General features: G+C 32.2%; 1 protein-coding gene across 2 annotated transcripts in view; it reads right to left on the reverse strand.

Annotated features, from left to right (window-relative positions):
- LOC107440853 (solute carrier family 60 member 1) overlaps positions 1-20,055 on the reverse strand; it is a 37,965-nt gene that overhangs the window by 1,058 nt on the left and 16,852 nt on the right. The window contains exons 2-10 of one of the 2 annotated variants that reach the window (XM_043047832.3): positions 19,655-19,850; positions 17,677-17,889; positions 15,275-15,383; positions 11,643-11,749; positions 9,116-9,208; positions 5,211-5,291; positions 3,889-4,036; positions 2,851-2,921; positions 1,663-1,780 (exon numbers count right to left, since the gene is read on the reverse strand). In XM_043047832.3, the coding sequence (XP_042903766.2) occupies positions 1,663-1,780; positions 2,851-2,921; positions 3,889-4,036; positions 5,211-5,291; positions 9,116-9,208; positions 11,643-11,749; positions 15,275-15,383; positions 17,677-17,889; positions 19,655-19,850 (1,136 nt within the window). Of the gene's footprint in view, positions 1-1,662; positions 1,781-2,850; positions 2,922-3,888; positions 4,037-5,210; positions 5,292-9,115; positions 9,209-11,642; positions 11,750-15,265; positions 15,384-17,676; positions 17,890-19,654; positions 19,851-20,055 lie in introns of both variants that reach the window. The other variant, XM_043047831.3, reaches the window with a different exon arrangement.

Consider the following 20,055-nt stretch of genomic DNA (forward strand, 5'->3'; position numbering starts at 1 on the left):
AGGGTAGGATAGACCACACGCTGAGGAAGAGAGCGGGAAACAATGGGCATACACAGGGATGAGAGTAGTCAGAAAGTAAAAAAGAGGAAATCCAAGAAAAAAAAAATTATATATATATATATATATATATATATATATATATATATATATATATATATATATATATATATATATATATATATATATATATATATATATATATATATATATATATATATATATATACACACATATATAAACAAAAATTTGACAAAAAAAGTGCGATTTTTAAACTTGTAAACCATGTGATAATAAATCCCGATATGAGGCTTTTAAATCACGTGAATTTGAAACTCTACATCGAATTTAAAAAATGCGCAAAATACAAATCATGATGCGTATTTTTTAGATCACGATGCATAATTTTTAAATCGCGCGATATTACAACCGCAAAAACGAATCACGACATTGGATTTTAAGCTCGCGTAGCTACATAGGGTTTTAAAAGCTTGTAAATACAAATCGCGATATTGGTTTTTTAAATCGCCTGAATAAGAATCGCAACGTTCAGCTTTTAAATCAGGTAAATACGAAAATCGATGTTTGATAATTAAATCGTAATTTTAAAAGTACATAAATACAAAACACGATATTGGATTTTTAAATCTCGTAAATAAGAATCATAATGTACGATATTTAAATAGCGCAAATAAGAATCGCAACGCGCAACTTTTAAATCAGGTAAATACGAAAATCGATGATTGATATTAAAATCGCGTGAATAAAAATCGAGTTATTTGCAGAGTCTGGACTTGAAATTTCTAAAAGGCTTGTTTGTATTGCTTTTGTTTAGACATAATAAATAAAAATTTACAAGATATTGAATGAGCAAATAAATATTTTCACCGCAAATCTACCTATATTTCTTTTTCTATTTTTTTTGTTTTTTTTTTTTTTGTTCTTATGCCAGAATACAAGAAGCAGCGACGTCTGAATTACGAAAATACGAGCTATCCCGCCGACGGATAAAAAATACGGAAAATCTTATTTTCTGTGCGTGAAATCGGAGAAAACAACTAATATAAGTAAAAATGCGGAAGGGTTAGCAGCTAGGACGTAGTTTGAATTTTCTGTTTATCTTTGAAAATCGTAAATAAATATAATTATTTTACTTCAACGACTGAATTTTTAAAAAAAGCGGGATATTTATTAAAAAAAAAACGAAACTTTTAGAGAATCGGAGTTTTTGATAAAAAGGTTGAAATTCGAGAGACAAAAAGAATCTCATCCCTGTATAAAGATCAACCAGTTTTATCCCAAGGAAATGATTTTTAGAGAAACTTCAGAGGGAGGAATAAAGACTTCAGTAATTTCGCTCTGTGGAAAATTAAATTCCTCATAAAATATTTTAACTTGTGCAAAAAAAAAAATTTCAGCGGAAATCAGCGGGAAAAATGGAAAAATCTGAAAAAAAGCGGAAATCCGCGAATCCGCGGAAGAATCTCATCCCTGCATACAGGAGGGGAAATTGTCAACTGTTTGCATTGGCGTAACGCACATCTTAATGCTTATGTATAGAAATTCGCCTCAGATACACTTCTTGGTTCCCATGTGGTGCATAAAATCATCGCCAACAGATTTAAAATGTAATGTAACACTAGAACAGAACGGTTGATATCTTACTGTCTGGTTTGAGGAGTGTGAGTCCGACAAGCCACAGTGTCATATATGCAATAATTGAAATGAAGCAGAGGATCATCCCTATCACCAGAAAACTCGTTGGACCAGCTCTCTCAAACTCCTGAAAGAAACGAAAACTCGCCCATGAGTTTCCTGATAATTAACATTTTCGAAAGAAAAAAAAGGTTGGGCTAAAAGAAAGGATTCATCACTGTTATTTACTTATGCTCGTTACCATCAAAATTATTGACCTAGAATAATGAGTTATCAGAATGAAACGAAATTCTACGTTCGTAATTAAAATGTTGATATTAAGTAAGTGATTTGAGAAATCAAATTAAAGTGATCATTTACAACAGGAAAAATACAAATGAATGGAGGTTTTAGTACTCTTTTGAAAAAACCTCTACCGCGAATGCAGGATATGATACGGTCAGGCATTGAAGTATACAAGTCCTGTATGATGTCTCGCGGCGTCTCGTTCTGCAGATGTTGTAGAAACATAACTAAATCTGCAAAACTTGGAGGATGTCTGTTATCGACACTGTATGAAAAGGTACCTTCATCTATGAAAAGGCTGGTATGATGATATGGGGTACTATTGCATGCAGTACACAATCACCCATAAGAATGATCAACGGTGCCATAACAGCGCTACTTTCAGAACATCCTTCAGACGCGAGAGGTGATTTTGCATGGAATTATCTTTAAATAAAGAAACTTTGTAATTGTGGGCAAAAATTTTTCAATTGACTTAAAACGTTCTCGAGATATAATGAAATGCGCAAAAAGTAAAATTAACATTAAGGGGCCCAAACTTTGGACCGTTCTCCTAACCTAACTGTTGGGATCATATTTCTCAGATTGCGGCTATCCCTATATTTTCGGAGTCAGAAATCCAAATTCGACGAAAAAAAGGTATGCTTATTCCAAGAAAGTACGTTTTTGTGTCTAATTTCGTAGCTTAAAATAGTGTTAACTTTAATTCGCTAGCATATAGCTCGTCGAACCTTTAATTGAACATGAAGATCCGATCATTAGATCAAAAGTAATTTTGGGTAGTCCGTTTCTTATTTGGCGTACCAATAGTATAAACCAATGTACAAAATGCTTAAATTTGTATGCCAATAATATTCTGATTAATCCTATTTTTTTAAAAGAAAATACATTATAAAATATGCATGGTCTTACATGGCCAATGATAACGGGCATTGTCATTTCTCCAACAGCAGCTCCAAACACAAGGATACTCGTTGTTGTCGCTAGATTAGAAAAAAATAAATAGTTTTTGATTAGTTTATAAAATCACTTAATGATTTATTTATTCTTATCCATATCATCGTATCTATATTTTCTAAGCACTCATTTTAGAACAGAAATTTGTGTTAGTAACATCGTGGTTATACTGCCCAACCTGACAAAGTTAGTAACTGGCTAAAAAGGGCAAACAATTGCCCCATTCATTTAAACGCTCGTTTCCATTTTGGGAAAAAAAGAGCCAAGTCAATATACATAGCCAATCACACCCAGATAGCAAAATAAGATTTATTTTCACTCAGAAAAAACCTTTTTAATGTAAACCTAAAAAGGTTTTTAATGCGGTTTAAGTGTGAACCTTCTAACCTTTAAACAAGATGTGTGACAATCTGCTCTAGTCCACGCACATGACCCGAATCCAAAACCTAGGTGAGAAAACAACCTTCCATATAAAATCCTGAAATTTGAGGTTGTCTTAAGGTTTTCAAGCGAGAAAAAAAAATCCTTGAATAAAAACTAGTCTTAGGGTGAAAATAATCTTAAATCTAGGTCATTATAAGGTTTCTTTTTGCAACGTCTTGTATGCTCGACTAAGTGACAATACATTTTAGAAAAGCTTTAAAAAATAATATTTAATCCTTTTAGGATGAAAGGTTTGAAACTGCACTATTTTTGCTTTAATGAAAAAAGGTTTTTAGTACAAACATTTTCGCGACAATAAAAAAAAAATAATAATTCCAAGACAAGGTTACCGTAAGGTTACATGCTTTCTGGAATAATTTCGTAACATGGACCAAAAATGATGTACACTCTTCCAAGATCAAAATTTCTTCTGTTGAAAGTTTCAAAATACAGTTAATCAGTTGTACTTGACTTTGGCATTTGACTGAGTCACTTTAAGCAACATACCCACGATATGCTTTTTTTTAAAAAAAAAAATCCTTCAATAAATTATATTTTATCTATACTTACGTGTGACGTGTATATATTGCTCTGTGAGTGAGAGTGCAGTTGGGAATACGCTGCTCATGAAAACCCCAATAATGCACGTTCCGAAAACTAAGACTACGTAGTTGTATCTTAGAGAAAGCATAAGAAGAAGTCCTGCAGTGCAACCCATCTACGAGATTGAAAATATATATTATAAAAAAAAAATCGAGTAAAATACAGTCAAACCCCGTTATAGTGATCTTCCGGATATAGTGAACGAAATGTTCGCTCCCGTGCCTTGCTAACACACGTATAATGTTATTTTTTGTGGATATAGTGAACCAAAACAAGTTGGATATTATGAACTTTTTTTTGTCTTCGACTGATCTATTTTCTTCATTTTTTAAGTAATAATTTTGAAATTTCTACTTCAAAATAAATACATACACCGATGTTTGAAATCATCTACAGCATGCAATGTAGAAATAAGCAATTTTTCTTGTTTGCTTCATTATTGAAGTGGCTCAGCATTCAAAAAAGTCGCCATCTTCCACTATCTTGGACGATTGCTTGAAGTCAAAGCAGATGAATTTGCTAAGCGATTGGGTGAGACTACTTTTATGTGCTCGAATTGCTGGCTAGACAGGCTTAAAAACCGGAATAGTCCCGCAGTGGACCGATCGTTAAGACACGGTTCCCAGCAGATCACCGAAGTCAAGCATCACTGGCTGCTGTCAGTGTGCGGGTGGGTGACCACTTGGATCAGTCTGCGTGGGGGCCCAGGGTGTGCGGTATGGGTCCTCGTTAAACTGTTCTACCGTCAAGTGCTCGACTTCGCGTGCAGGTCGTTGGGCTACCGAAGCGGGGGTGCCATCTCCTCTGCAGAGGATCAAAATTGTGATGGCATGTCTTCGGATCATCCTCAGGGATGTTTTCCAGACCGTCGCCAATAGCCCATTGTGTAGCTCTAGTGCGACGTAAATGAACTACAATTACAAATATAACATAAATTCATGAAAAATTATCGGAGAGTTGGGAAGTGTTTCCATATCTGATGTTGAGGATTGCTCATCAGCTATTTTTTTTTAACGCAAGGCGAAGAGTAATAAGAAACAAGAGTTAACACAGTTTTGTTACTACGTATTATTTTTCAGTCAATTTTGCATATCATTTTATGGGTCATTTATTTAAATAATGTGTCATAAAAGGGTAGGGGGAGTTTGGAAAGATTAATTAAAATTGTTTGTGGAACGGATATAGTGAAGTCCCGGTTATAGTGAACCGAAATTTCGGGTTCACTGTAGCGGAGTTTGACTGTAAAAACAAATCGAAAAGTTATCCAAAATAAACGAATTGTTACTTACAATGTTACAAAACAACATAAAAGAGGATGAAAGTTTAGTTGCCAGAACGATTGAGAATAAACGGCCTAACGCAAACATACCCTAAATTAGAGAATAGATACAAAGATAAATTATCATTGGAAAAGTATAATATAACATTTTGTATTCACATAACATTTCACACTACATTTTTAAAACACTCAAGTTCACGAGTTTAAGAAAATATTAAAGGATCAGTTCTAAAAATAGAATATTGATTTATTCCATCGATAAGGTCGAAAAAGATGCTTCGAAAACAACAGTTCCTGGTCAAATTATGAGACGCACTATAAGATTTTATGTAAAATCTTAATTATCAGTTGATACTCTATACAGCTGTATTGTTTTTATGTGACTGTTTGCACTTGTTTACGTTTGTGTATCAATTGCTGAAATTAGACGATATATAATATGAATTCGACGATTGGATACATTAGACGATATATTATATAAATATAGAATATTTATTATATCAGGTATTATATTAGTATATTATAATAATTAGACCAAATTATTAAACACACTGAAGAGTTTTAATAATGACATGTTTTGCACGAGGTTATACTAGGCAGTATTTTTATATTTAAACATACGTGTAATGGGTTTTTATTCGGGAGATTTTTTATATACTTCCCATTTGTATTTATTTTTAACGCGTTGCATTACAATGTTAACCTATTGATACAGGAGCGTAAACAAGTGCAAACAGTCTCGTAAAAACAATACAGCTGTTAATTTTGCTGTAAATTATAATTTTACATAGAATCTTAGAGTGCGTCTCATAATATGGCCAGAGACTGTATTTCCTATTATTTCTGCTCACTTTAAAGCTGACTTTTTCAAATTTATAAAAATGTTCTTCCTCCGTACTCTTCAATAGTTTTAGGTCATATGGTTTTTCATTCTTTTATTCAAAAATATATATAAACATCAAAAAATATATATACATATAAATCAAAATTTTATAATAATTCGTAAGGATTTTAAACCCGATTACACAACATTTTCACAAAATTGAATGATTGCAAAAGTTAAGGGCAAATTTAAGATCGAATTACATTTAACACATTTTTCTGCGTGAAAAGAAGAAAGTGCATGAGGTGAACGTTGTTAGAATAAAGAAACAAAGAGTTAAGTTATAGAGCACCAAATCAAACGAGATTTTAAAATAATATACAATTGAACTATGACAAACAGTTTACGCCATGATCCATGAGCATCTAAGCAAAATGGTTCAAAAATAATATAATAAAATGGCACCTGGGGAAAGTTTAATATGGGGAATAATTTCCCTTTTGGGCTGGGTAGATCTCTCAACGAATTCTCTTGCTTTTTTCAAAGTAATTAATAAAGTCTTCGAACAGTAAACCCTAATCCATAAAGGAAGCTCTATTAATAAAATTTTCAGACTCGGGAGACTTCTATAGTGGTGGTAAACTACAGTCCCTCTCCATACTATTAGACGCACTCTAAGATTCTATGTAAAATTATAATTATCAGATGATACTCTATACAGCTGTGTTTTGTTACGCTACTTTTTGCACTTGTTTACCTTCGTGTATCACTTACATAAATTATTCAGTGGCACCCCATACCATTACTCCAAGTGATGGGCCGTGTCGAATGCAAGCTTCCAATGGGCGTTCTCGCCAAACACGGATGCGGCCATCATGATGCTGTATACAGAATCTGGATTCGTCTGAAAAGACGACGGCATGCCATTTCTGCGTCCAGGTTCGTCGTTGATCACGCCATTGGAGGCGCCTGTAATGCAGCTTCAAGGGTAGCCGAAGGCATGGTCGCAGTGCTGACAGTCCATGCTGCTACAAACGTAGTCTAACTGTTCGTGCAGACACTTGTTGTCTTGCAAATGACCCCATTTGTTGACTCAGAGTTCATGACGAGCTGTACCATCACTTAAGACCATTTGGATAACATGTCTGTCTTTATCAGCTGTAAGTGATGGGTTGGAAGTTGAGATCCTGCACGGCGTTCCATATGACCGTCCTGAATCCATCGATTCCATATTCAGCTAACAGTCATAGGATCTCGACCAACGCGAGCAGCAATACTTCGGTATGATAAACCGCAACCCCGGTAGGGCACAATTCGTCCTCGATCAAACTCAGACGCTTGCTGGTAGGCATTTCTCCTTCTTACTCGAGGCATAACAAAAACTTTTCTACCCAAGAACAACGCTCAAATTCAATTTGTGTATGAGAAACTTAACTGTCAAATCTATTTTATTTTTTATACACATTGTAGGTGTCTCTACCGCAGCCTGCTTTGCATGAATGCGCTGTTAAGCTAATCATTCGCATACCACGACATGCTTCATCCGTCCTGCAAATTTCACGTTCGTGGTGTGTCGCCTTTACGGTTTCGTAATTTTAATGGCCAGTAGTGTATATTCAAATGAAACTTCTCTTTTAATTTGATTCAGTATTTCTTGATTATCCTCTAAAATGAGCTTTTATCAGATGTCCATCCTTAGATATCAACAATGTATAAAAGGTCAGCCGCGATGGCTCAGAGCAAAAAGCTGCCCTTCTGAAAGCTTTGATAGGAATCTCAGAGGCGACTTGAAGTCAACCCAGTTTCAGACCAATGGGTACCAGCGTATTGTCTTAAAAGCAAATGTCACTTTTGCCCAATGATGACCCCATTTCCCTAGTCATTCCATTGGTTACGAAATTATGTTGCCGAAACCAACATGAATCCCTTGGCCCACTGCGATGGTGCGAAAATATATACAAGGTATCTATTATGAGAAAGCTTATTTAATATTTTAAGAATCATCTTAAAGAGCATTCAAACAAAGGTGTCGCAACTTATTATTTAAGACAATCAAGTTTCCAAACAATGATATTTTTTTAACTAATGGAAAGACCAATTGAGGGATTAAAAACGTCAAAAGCAGTTTTATTTGTTGAGTGAAACTGGTACACTTTTTCCTTTATGTAAGAACAACCCTTGAAGTTCATCCTCTTTTATTTGATGATTTCAATTTCCCCTTTACTATTTTTCACCTAAGTGATGGATCCTAATTTTTAAAAGTTTTTATTCGTCACTTAAGTGTTCATTACAAAAAAGAAACCAATTTACTTGAGTTCTATAATCGAAGACTTTACTTGATAGCGAATGTGCAGTTTAATCACATCCAAAACTTTTGTTTTATTCGAATTTAAATACCCGTTACCCTGATGCCAAAATATTTTATATACGTATCATTCTCTAAAGTGATTTTAAAAATGTATGGTATTAAGGGCAGCCATTGAGAAATACTCTGTTTATCTAATCCCCGGGCATCGAAAGGAGGACTGACTGACTTCAAAAATAAAAACTCAAGGAACAAATAGAGATAGGGGAAGGAAAAAAAATTGTGTGACTATTGGTGAAAGATACAAAAATTTTAAGCAGACATTTTTGAATTTTGCGAAAATTACCAATGCCATAGAAAAAGTGTGATACTAAAATAACCTGCAGATTTATCGAGTCCAATATAGTACTAGAAGACCGATGACGATGTTGGTCAAAATACAGGACTCCTAATCGAGTACAAAAACCACCTTTCACGTTTTAACGCTAGAACTGATCACTTTAGTCATCCGTGACTTTGAGCGCCATCTGTTGGCAATTTTCGTAGCTAATTAACAAAATTTCCGTACAAACTTTTTACAGCTTTCACAATAAACATACCGTTTGTTTCATTCCCCTATATCCCTTATTTTCCGATATTTTTAATTTTGAAATCAGTCAAGTTCTCCTTCATGTACCCAACGCGTTGTTATTAAATTGCTTCTTAGAATAAATTAATTGGTTTATTTTGCCGAGTAAATTGCACATTTAAAACTAAACAAATCGTATGAAAGAAATTCTTGACTTACCCAAAAAAGGGCATTCAAATAAGCTGCGTGAGATTTATGAACTTTAATCGGGCCTTTCACAGCGTATGAATAAATAAAACCTCCATAAGCTGCCTGAAATTAAAAAAACAAAATATTAGTAAAATCAAAATCACTAGAATGAAATCAAAAAGATTTCACAATTTACATTGCATAATTTTTTTAAAACTAGAGCGCTCCCCTTTTTCCTTACTTCTACTAAAATGTAACGTAAAGCGAAAGAAGTGAGACAAAAATCGTAAAAGAAGCACTAACTTTCGAACAAATAGGTATTTCAAAGAGAAGTTCATAAACAAATAGGGTCCTTTCAGCATGCCAAACTTTGATTCTGTTGTTGCATTTCTTCGGAGAGTTGCATTCTGCAGAGTGGCCCGCATAGTATTTTTTTACTTACAAGCTTAACAATTGATAATTCTCGAATGCAAATTTTTTTAAATTCCATTGAATTCCGTTTACAAATTTTTATATAGCTTCGTGACTTCAATTTTCTAAGTCTTATAAAAAAAAAACAGTATGAAACAGGAAAGCCAACGAAACAAAATGTAATGTCGAACGCCTAAAACAACGGCGGAAGAGTTTACAATTTCTTTTATTAAAGTGATATTCAATGGAAAATTATAATTTTTTAATTTCATTGTACTCCGCGTAAATTTTTTTTCAAACTTCGTGATTTCAATTTATTAAGTCTTATAAAAACAAAAACAGTATGAAACAGGAAAACCCACAAAACAAAATGTAGCGTAAAGTTGAACAGCGGTGGAGGGGCTTAAATTTTTTTTTTATGGAGAGATTCAATGGAATACAATTGTTATTTTTTTTTGTTCCAAATTTCAAGATAGAATTATTCATTTTAATTCTAAAGGAAAAAAATGGAACAATAAAAAAGAAGAAAAATGCGATTACGAATAAGCTAAGAAAACAGCACGCAATGAATTATTTATAGTTACTCATGAATAATACATTAACGTGATGTCTACTTTTAGTTTTATTATTTTTAGTTTCTAATAAATAAATAAAACATTAACTGTAACTGACACGAGAAATTGAGATGAATCACATAAGTAATTCCAGAGGTCAATCAATGAATTTTAATTCCCAGTCTTCGTCTCATGGTCAATTTAACGAAATTATTAGGTGAGGAATTATTATTTATAGTAACAACTTTTCTTTTCAGTTTTATTTAGTATCTCTGATCCTTCTCTTCCTTCAATCAGTATCAGTGGAGATACAGGTTTGTCTCGTGAAAAAAAGGCCCTGGTGGAAAATTTCGGGGCAACACGAAGAAGAAAAACAAACAATCTATATGTATTGAATGACATGGACATGGTATAGATAAAAATAAAGCACGTAAAAAAGCTGAAAACACTGCTTCATTCAAATTAATACAACATATAATTTGACCTTGTGACAACCTGTCTATAACCTTGTGACAACCTAGTAATATTTTGACATTTTATTTTTTACTTCTCATTACTTTTTATTTTATTTTATAACCGTCGCTATACAGCGGCATCCAATTTTGAGTTCAAGACTACTAACGTTCAACACCGTAGCCTTGTCAATTTGTAACCAATCCAGAAGACAAGGGAACTCTTGGATCAAGCATTGGATGAAAACCTCCCACTTTTAGCTTGACGGCAAGGGGACTCTAACCTAGGGTCCGTCTAACACTGAGGATATCTTAAGTCAGCACTGTGGTCGGTACAAGCAGAATGCTAAATTCATATCGACCAGCCATCGCAGGAATTCGAACCCTGTTCACCTCATTTGAAGGCGACCGCTTTATTCCCTGAGCCACCATAACTCAAACATTTTTATTGAAATGAACATTGGTAGAAAATTCTAAAAAATTTGATTGAATTTTGGTAGAAAAATACTACCAAAATTTTACGCATTTTTAAGTTTTTCTCGTCAATGTTCTATAGTTCAGCAATGATTCGTTCGCAAACATTTCCCATGCGTTTTTCAAAAAAAAGAATTTAAAAAAAAAATTATAGCAGATTGCGCTGTTATTACTCTTATTTCCGTGTATTTTACGAGGGGGTTAACAAAACATTTTTCCTTTGTATTTTAATAGCATTTTTGGAGGCAGGGTATCCTTACCAATGTATCAATCAAGGAACAGAGCGACAGAGATTTTATTTGACAGAATTTAGACCATCTTGATCTATTTTCTTGTCATAAATATTTTTAAAAAAAAATTTAAAAAGTCGCAAAACAAAATAATGAAAAGATCCAATCTCTATATACTATTTTTTTTAAAATTTTTTGGAGTGCTCCTCAGACTATTGTATTGACATATTTTGCTTTAGCTATATTTGATACAATATAAGAAAACACTCCGTTTTGCGGATAGGATATAAGCGTGTGAGTTTATATCTTTTCACTATTTGGTTTTCCGGCTTTTAATATACATATATATATATCATATTAAGTGTAATTTTTGGTGATTCACATGTTCGCATTTAAAGCATGCAGTTTTTAATAGTTAATATAAAGTGGTTGTGACCTGCAATCCATCATAAAGGAACATTAATATGGCAGAAAGAACTGTGACGATCACCACTTGATATAAACTTCTAGGGGATTGATCTGATCCACAGTGATTCTCCGCATCTGAAACAACAAATATCATTTAGTACTTCAGAGTGTTGCGTAATTACCACCCTTCATATTTTTGTTAACAGAATCGTTTTTATTGAACTCCTTCTAGTGGCAACAAAAAATATTTAACTTAGGTCGGCAAACTTACAGTCCCTGCCAAAATTATTAGACGCACTCTGAGATTCTATGTAAAATCTTAATTATCAGTTGATACTCTATACAGCTTTATTGTTTTTATGTGACTGTTTGCACTTGTTTACGCTCCTGTATCAATGGGTTAAATGAGACGATATATCACATAAATTTGACGATATATTAGATAAATATAAAATATTATATCAGGTATTATTTTCGAATATTATAATAATTAGATCAAATTAACTCACATTAACTCAAATTAACTCACTGTGGTTATTCAATAATGACATATTTTGCAGCAGTTTATAGGCAATACTCTTATATTTAAACATACATGTAATGGGTTTTTATTCAAGTTCTTTATGCTTCCTATTTGTATTTATTTTTAACGTATTGCATTACAATGTTAACCGATTGATACACTAACGTAAACAAGTGCAAACAGTCACGTAAAAAACAATAAAGCTGTATAGAGTATCACCTGATAATTAAGATTTCACATAGAATCTAATAGAGTGTCTAATAATTTGGACTGTATATCTCCAGTAGACGAAGGTTAATGGTTTTTGTTCTTTACCTCCTTCAAACAATGGCAGAAAAAACGATTTTCACTTAGAAATATGAAGCATAGAGGTACGTAAACACAAGAATGCATTGAAATATATTTTTTTCCATAAAAATTCAAATAGTTAAGCTCAATTAACTTTTTGTTGGTTATTTTTTAATTATTAGATAAAAGAATTGCAAATTTTAATTATTTTTTTTCGCATTTGTTGCGTATTGTAAAATAGAATTATTGTGCATTTCTACTCATTTTCGACGCGTCTACAAAATCTACTACACACTAATAGTAAAATATTAACATGGCCGAATACAAAATATTAAGATTAATAAAATATTAAGATTAATAAAATATTAAGATTAATAAAATATTAAGATTAATAAAATATTAAGATTAATAAAATATTAAGATTAATAAAATTAATAAGATTTTAAATCTTATGAATTAAAATTAATAAAATTAGAAGATCAATAAAATATTAAGATGTCTAAGAGGTGGCTTGAATTGAATTTTTTACCTTTCTTATGATTTTGCATTGTGAGAAAACATATTATATTTTTACTCATACAATGCTTTCACACACATATAAGGCACATGAACTCAGAAAATATTATCTTTTAAGTAATAAAATTCTACCAAATTTTGTCTAATATATTATACACCGTCTTAAGAAGTTGTATAAAACAGTTACTTTTTCTCAATCAGTAAAAAATTTTTTAAAAAACCAAGTATAATTAAGCGGCGAAAGCTGATATTTATCTGAAAAGGAACAAAAACGATCTCAGACTCCGATTCATACTTATTTAGGCCAATCGAAGCAAAAGAGGGATTAAAAAAAATTAAAACCAGTTTATTTCCAGATGACTCTTTAAAGTTTGTTCCATGTTTGCTATGCAAATAGGTTTTTCAGGGATTGTATTACCTAATTTCTTGGAATATATGTAAAAAGGAAAATATCTAAAATATCTTGGATATATCTAAATATAAATATAAATAAATCGAAATATATATCTTGGATATATCGAAATAAATCGAAATATAATATATCGAAAATATCTTGGAATATATCTAAAGGAAAAATATACCTTTTGTTGAGATAAAAATTGATTTGAAATATACTTAAAAAAATATCCTACAACTAAAGTTAGAACTAAAATTTGTTATTTTTTATGTAATTATTAAAAGTTATTCAAAAGTTAATTGGTTTAATTAATAGAATTTATTTTTAAAAAAATATTTTATCGCATGAGCCACTCCAGCTACATATTTCTAAATATAAATCACATTTTTCGCCATTATTTAAAACTCGGGTCTCAAAAGTTTAAAGCAGAATCTGCAGAAATTCTATAAAAAATCGAATAGTTTTTCCTGCTTTTGAATCTAGTCCAAAAATTGTTGAATTTAACCTTGGTTGATCTTTGTCTCAGTAAAAAACAAATGAATAAATAAAAAATAAATAAAGCTGTTTATATTGATTTCATTCTAGCTTGAGCTATAAGCGTGAATGTAGCAGATAAAAAATTAACATAATACGTTGAATTTGAGAAACGTGAGTTGCTCGTATTCATTTATTTTTAAGACGTTGTTTAATCATTGACATTATTATATCGTGTTTCATTCGCACGTGCTAAGAGAATAAAATCTTCGTTTTTTGAGAATGCAACATCATTCTTTTAGAATGAGATAAAAAAAAAGTTATATAATTTGATTTGGAATTTACGGGCAATGTTTAAAAAAATTAAACACAATGAACATCACAAAATGTGGTATTTAATTGTTTAAAATGTCATAAAACATACGTGGATTATTTTATCCCCTTTTTTTATAAAAATGAAACGTAATCAGAAAAAAAACTGAGGAAGAAAATTAAAAAATAAATAAATATCCTTTTGTACTTCATTTTTTGATAAATTCTTAAAAAATATTCATTAAATGGGGGAATTACAAAACATCCTGTACGTTAATAGAAAATAAATAAATAAAATTATAAATGGGAAGTAAAGTATAAAAATATAATAAAATAAGAATAAATGATAACTCTAAAATGAAATAATGCTACGTGCAGTGCACGAAAAAAGAAATAGGAAAAAGAAAAAAACACAAATCCCTCAATAACTTTTGATTTAATGATTGGATTTCGTACAAAGACTCCATCTTGAGCCGCGGTGGGTCAGGGGATAGAGCTTCCGCCTTCCAATGAGGTGAACCAGGTTCGAATCCCGGCGATGGCCGGTTGATTCGAATTCCGCCCCCGGCTTGCACTGACCACAGTGCAGACGTAAAATATCCTCAGTGGTAGACGGATCATGGGTTAGAGTCCACTTGCAGTCACGCTGACCGTGGGATGTTTTCATGGTTTCCCTCTCCATGTGCCGCAATGCGGGTTAGTTCCATCAAAAAGGGCAAACTCCGTAGCCTTGTAATTTTGAATCCAATCCAGAAGAACCAACCCAGAATTCCTGGATCAAGTATTGGGAGAAATTTGCCTTCGTGGAGGACCTTCAGATGGAACTGACCCCGCATTTACGTTACATGAAGAGGAAAACCTCCTACGATTAGCCTGACTTCAAGGGGACTCTAACCCATGATCCGTCTACCATAGAGGATATTTCACGTCAGAACAGAGGTCGGTGCAACCCGGAGGCTGAATTCGTATCGACTAGCCATCGCTGGGATTCGAACTCGGTTCAACTCATTTTAAGGTGAGCGCTCTATCCCCTGAGCCATCACGGCTCTGTTGAACAAATAGAAACAAAGGGATGAAACCAAAGTAAAAGGACAAATTAAAAAGAAAAAAAAATAACTTAGAGAACGAGTGTTCAACTCGCCTTCCATACTCTCGTAATCTTTCGTCAACTTTTCATCTTTGTTTTTAGATCCTCCACCCATCCACTGCAAGCAGTGCTTCTTACCAAGAAGTGAAAAAGCCAGCAAAACGACTGGAACCTGAAATGAAAAAAAATTTTAAAAAAATCAACAAAAAAGTTGTGTCGCCTTATTACCATCACTGGATACCCTTTAGTCAAATGCTTTTTCCTTCTGGATGGTCTCCGTTAAACATTTCAAATCATGGGTTGCATAAACTGTCATCAATTGATGTTTGATTTTCATATCCCTGCCTATGTAAGCCGTTTCACAAAATACTTTTCCTTCTTCAGCATTCATATTTATATTGAAATCACCGTCAAGACAGTCATTATACATTAAAAGTAAAAAAGAATGTAAAAATACTTTAAATTATTATTGTGTAAGTGCATTAGAAATGCCTGCTAGTGAAAAGAAAAAGAAAAGCAGCAGCGGTCGCCATAGTAACGCATGCAATGACGACGCATGCGCACTGCTTATTATTACTCTTGAACACTGTTGAAAAGTGTGGGGATGACATCACATCCAAACCAAGACCCATTTTGCCAAAGGGTAATAAACAATAGACTAACAATGCCTAAGGAATAACCTAAGGAATGCCTAAGGATAAACAATGCCTAAGGAAGTCATTTTGACTGTGCTTTTAATTTCAATTAGAAAAGCAATAATGTATATAATGACACAATTTCTCAGAATTTTGTACAACATATAATTTTTTTTAGTGTTACTATTTATTACTAACTTGTTATCTAACTGTAAATAATATAAAAAATATTAAAAATTAATTTTAAACAAATTTCTTTACACATTCTTTTACAATCCAGTCATTTTGACTGCTTTTGGGCAATATAGGTATATACTAAGTTTCAGTCTTTCTAGTGTTAAAAGTCCATCTACAGAACTGTCTGCTGTTATGAAACAAAATGTAGCACATTTTAGAGAGGACACCTTTTGATATGTCTCTTGCTGAGACCTGTCGAAACTTGTCCAAAGTAACACCCCTAGTGGAAACTGTTCAACCTCGCAACCATAGTCATTGACAGTGCTCCAGAAAGTCATTGACAGTGCTTCAGATAAAAGGACTATACTTCAAACTTAGTTCTTTATTGGAAAATTAAACACTGTGAACATCAAGTTGATCATAATAATCAGTAAACCTCAGATTACGAGAACGATTTTTGTTCTTTCCACCCATAGGTATGAAATTGATACCTCTTTTGGTTTTCTTTCCTACAAGGATTCTAAAAAATATAGTGGGATGAAAATTAAGTTTCTGCGTTTTTTTTATTTCTTAAAATTTAAAAATGAAAGAGCCTTGTTCTGCCAGCTATCTTGACGGTTGACGCAAATTTTCATTGAATCAAACTACAGCCACACCGGTACCAGATGCGTCTTTGAGGCCAAAATTTCCATTTTTATACGTAATAGAGCGATTACAAGCGATTTATTCAGCTATGGCATCTATTCCATGCACTACACAAATGTCACAAGCAGCTTTTGTGGCCTTAGAATCTCGATTAAAAGCAAAAAGATAAGAAAGTATCGAAAATCGTCATTTTTCTCCACTTAACATTTTATTTAAATAATTAGAAAATGAACATAAATTGACCCGAACATAAAATAAATGTTATAAGATATTACACAAAAATAATTTAATGTCCTGCAAATGTAAAATTTAGAAAGAAAAGAAAAACGGTGGGAACTTAATTGATGACCCAATATATTTATTATATTATTTTTAGTTTTTTTTAAAAATATATGATGATTATTTTGATTCATTATATTTGTCAATCAATTTGAGTTCTTGTAATTTTTTTCTCATACAGACGGTGTCAGGCATCCGAGTAATAGGCAATTGTGTCAAACCCTACTTAAACTGCAAAAACCTACCAGCAACGAAATTCATCCAATAGAAATTTATTCATTTCTTGAACACATATTTCCAGCTATGTCCATTTTCTTAAACACGTATTTCCAGCTATATCCATTTTCTTAAACACTCATTTCGAGTTATGTCCATTTTTAAAGCACTCATTTCAAGCTGTGTCCATTTCTTTAAACACTCATTTCGAGCTATGTCCATTTTCTTAAAGATTCATTTCGAGCTATGTCCATTTTCCTAAACAGGCATTTCGAGCTATGTCCATTTTATTAGACACGTATTTCGATCTATGTCCATTTTCCTAAACAGGCATTTCGACCTATGTCCTTTTTCTTAAACGCGCGTTTCGCACCATGTTCATTTTCTTACACGCGTATTTAGAGTTATTTACATTTTCCTAAACACGCTTTTCAAGCAGTGTCCAGAATAGAAAATTTACCTAGACGATCAGTTATAAATCACCATCATTATTAGTATAAGAAAGATGATTACCATTGTGAGAGCCATAATAATGAAGGCATAATCGATTTCTGTCATGTTCCTGGCCTCCTCCAGTGTCGATGCTGGCAGAACTTCATTCTCATCTTCCGGAAACAGAGGTTCGGTGTCATTTGAAATAAATGGTGAACAGTCTTCATTCAGCAGAAAAGGTTGAGCTATCATGGGGCTGAGAAAGGCACCGACTCCATAAAAAAAGTGCAAAGCCTAGATTTCAATCGAAATGCATTTAGAACTATTATATTAAAATTATATGACAAATTAGCACATACATATATGTGTGTGTTACTGTGAATGTTAATGACGACTTCCACAATATCTAATATATAATTTATTTATTTCAAACAATATTTATTAGCGAATTAAGGGATTCCCGCAACCGATCGTTGCAGTGCACGGCGGCGAAGACCACATTGACGCCTTCATTGCGCACCAGCCACCTTTATTATGGATCTGAAGCTTAAAGGGGTTCAAGCTACCTCTGAGAATCTTTACAATGATAACTCAGTACTCATAACTAACAACTTATAATAAGTTAAGGTATCTGACAAGTGCGAAAACATGATTTTGGACAAAATTTTAGGAATTGGGTTTATTATAAATTTAAAATGCCTGCAGTCGTAGCTTTCCATTAATACTTTACTTTTGCTTGTACCCTAATTATTCGAAAAGTTATAGCAGTTTTTGTGCTCGGTGATAACTGTTGGATAGACTATTGATTTAAATCCTATAAATGCGTTCTCTCGAAATCAGTTTTTTTTCCCTTCACATTTTACACCCCCTTTTATATCTCATACTGTTTTTAAAATAACTATCTACCATTTTTTATGAGTGTTTATGATTGTAGCACGCATGTGTTTTGAATAACAGACAAAAGTAGAATTTTCTTTTTATGCATGTTTTTTCGCAAAGACAAGTGCGGAAATTCTTAAAAATATGCTTTTTTAACTATACAGATCCCTAACTCAGGAGTATATGCAATTGCTTTTAAGATGATAGTTCAAAACATAGTTGATAGTCTTCTAAATTAAATCTTCGAAGGATTTTTTATTTTGGGCAATATTTTTTTTATAGTGTTTAATATAACAGGGGGAAAAATTATTTCTTACATAAAAATGGCTTTTAACAAAAAATAAATTAATAATAATTTTTCTGCTAGTTTTATATACACATAATGAAACATATAAACTAGTTTTTTAAAATTTTACATTAATATTTTAAAAAAAAAGTTGTCGAAACTTGTCGGATACCTCAATTAATTGTTTAAAATAAAATTACATAGGTCAAACGAATTTTATCGTAAGTATAAAAAATTGCTAAGCTTATTTCGGTAAAACTTTATTTAGAATTGAAATTAGTAACTGCAAAGCTAAAATTATATTATGTCAAACAAATGTTATCATATATAAAAAGGCACTATTTCAATCGAAATTTAATTAGAATATAATATAGCAACTATTAAAATAAATTTTTATAAGTCAAAGAAATTTAAAAAAAAAAAAAGTGATAAGTCTATTTCATTTTGAATTGTAACTGAAATAAAACACCATTTATTAAACGAATATTATTCCGTAAAGACAACTCTTGATAAGTACATTCAGAAACCTTATCTAAAATGTAAACAAAAAAAAAAGTATACACATTAGGGGATTTATGTTTCAATGAAACAAAATTTGGTAAATTATGGAAAGGAAGATGGATGATAAAAATACTAAAAAAAAAAAAAAAAAGGAATAGGATTTAAGATCTTTTAAGATAATGCTTTAATTTGGTCTCAAAAAGTTTTGACATAGTATGCAAAACTTGAAGACGAGATTTGTTACTGAGTTCTTGTTTTGTGGCGATCGTGATCTTTTTTTTCTATAAGCATGATTGAAAATAATAGATATATATATATATATATATATATATATATATATATATATATATATATATATATATATATATATATATATATATTGAAAACACTGACCTGTAGGAAAGGGGAGACATCTTTTCCGTACATGCAGATCATTGTTACATTGGCCACCGTGTCGATTGTACCCATAAAAAATCCCATAACTGCCAGGACAATGGCCAAGGCCCATAAGGCATTGCATAGTGGGATGGACGCCATGGACAATGCCATCATTGTTGTTCCGACCAACAGCATTAGTTCCTTGGAAAACCTATAGGGGGAACAAACGTGTGGTAAGTATTTTAAAAATATAATCTCAAGAATTTAAACATTCCTTAACAGTAAATAAGCAAGATTTTGAGGATATTTCGCTGCGATAAAAAAAAAATCGGTATTAAACTGAGTAAAAATAATACCCGGGATTTCACTATATCCGCACTACAAATAATTTTAACTGATTTTTCCGAACTACTCTT

The sequence above is a fragment of the Parasteatoda tepidariorum genome, chromosome 10 (genome assembly GCF_982258835.1).
Source record: "Parasteatoda tepidariorum strain Cologne lab strain chromosome 10, Ptep-v5.0, whole genome shotgun sequence".
Classification (NCBI taxonomy): Eukaryota; Metazoa; Arthropoda; class Arachnida; order Araneae; family Theridiidae; genus Parasteatoda; species Parasteatoda tepidariorum.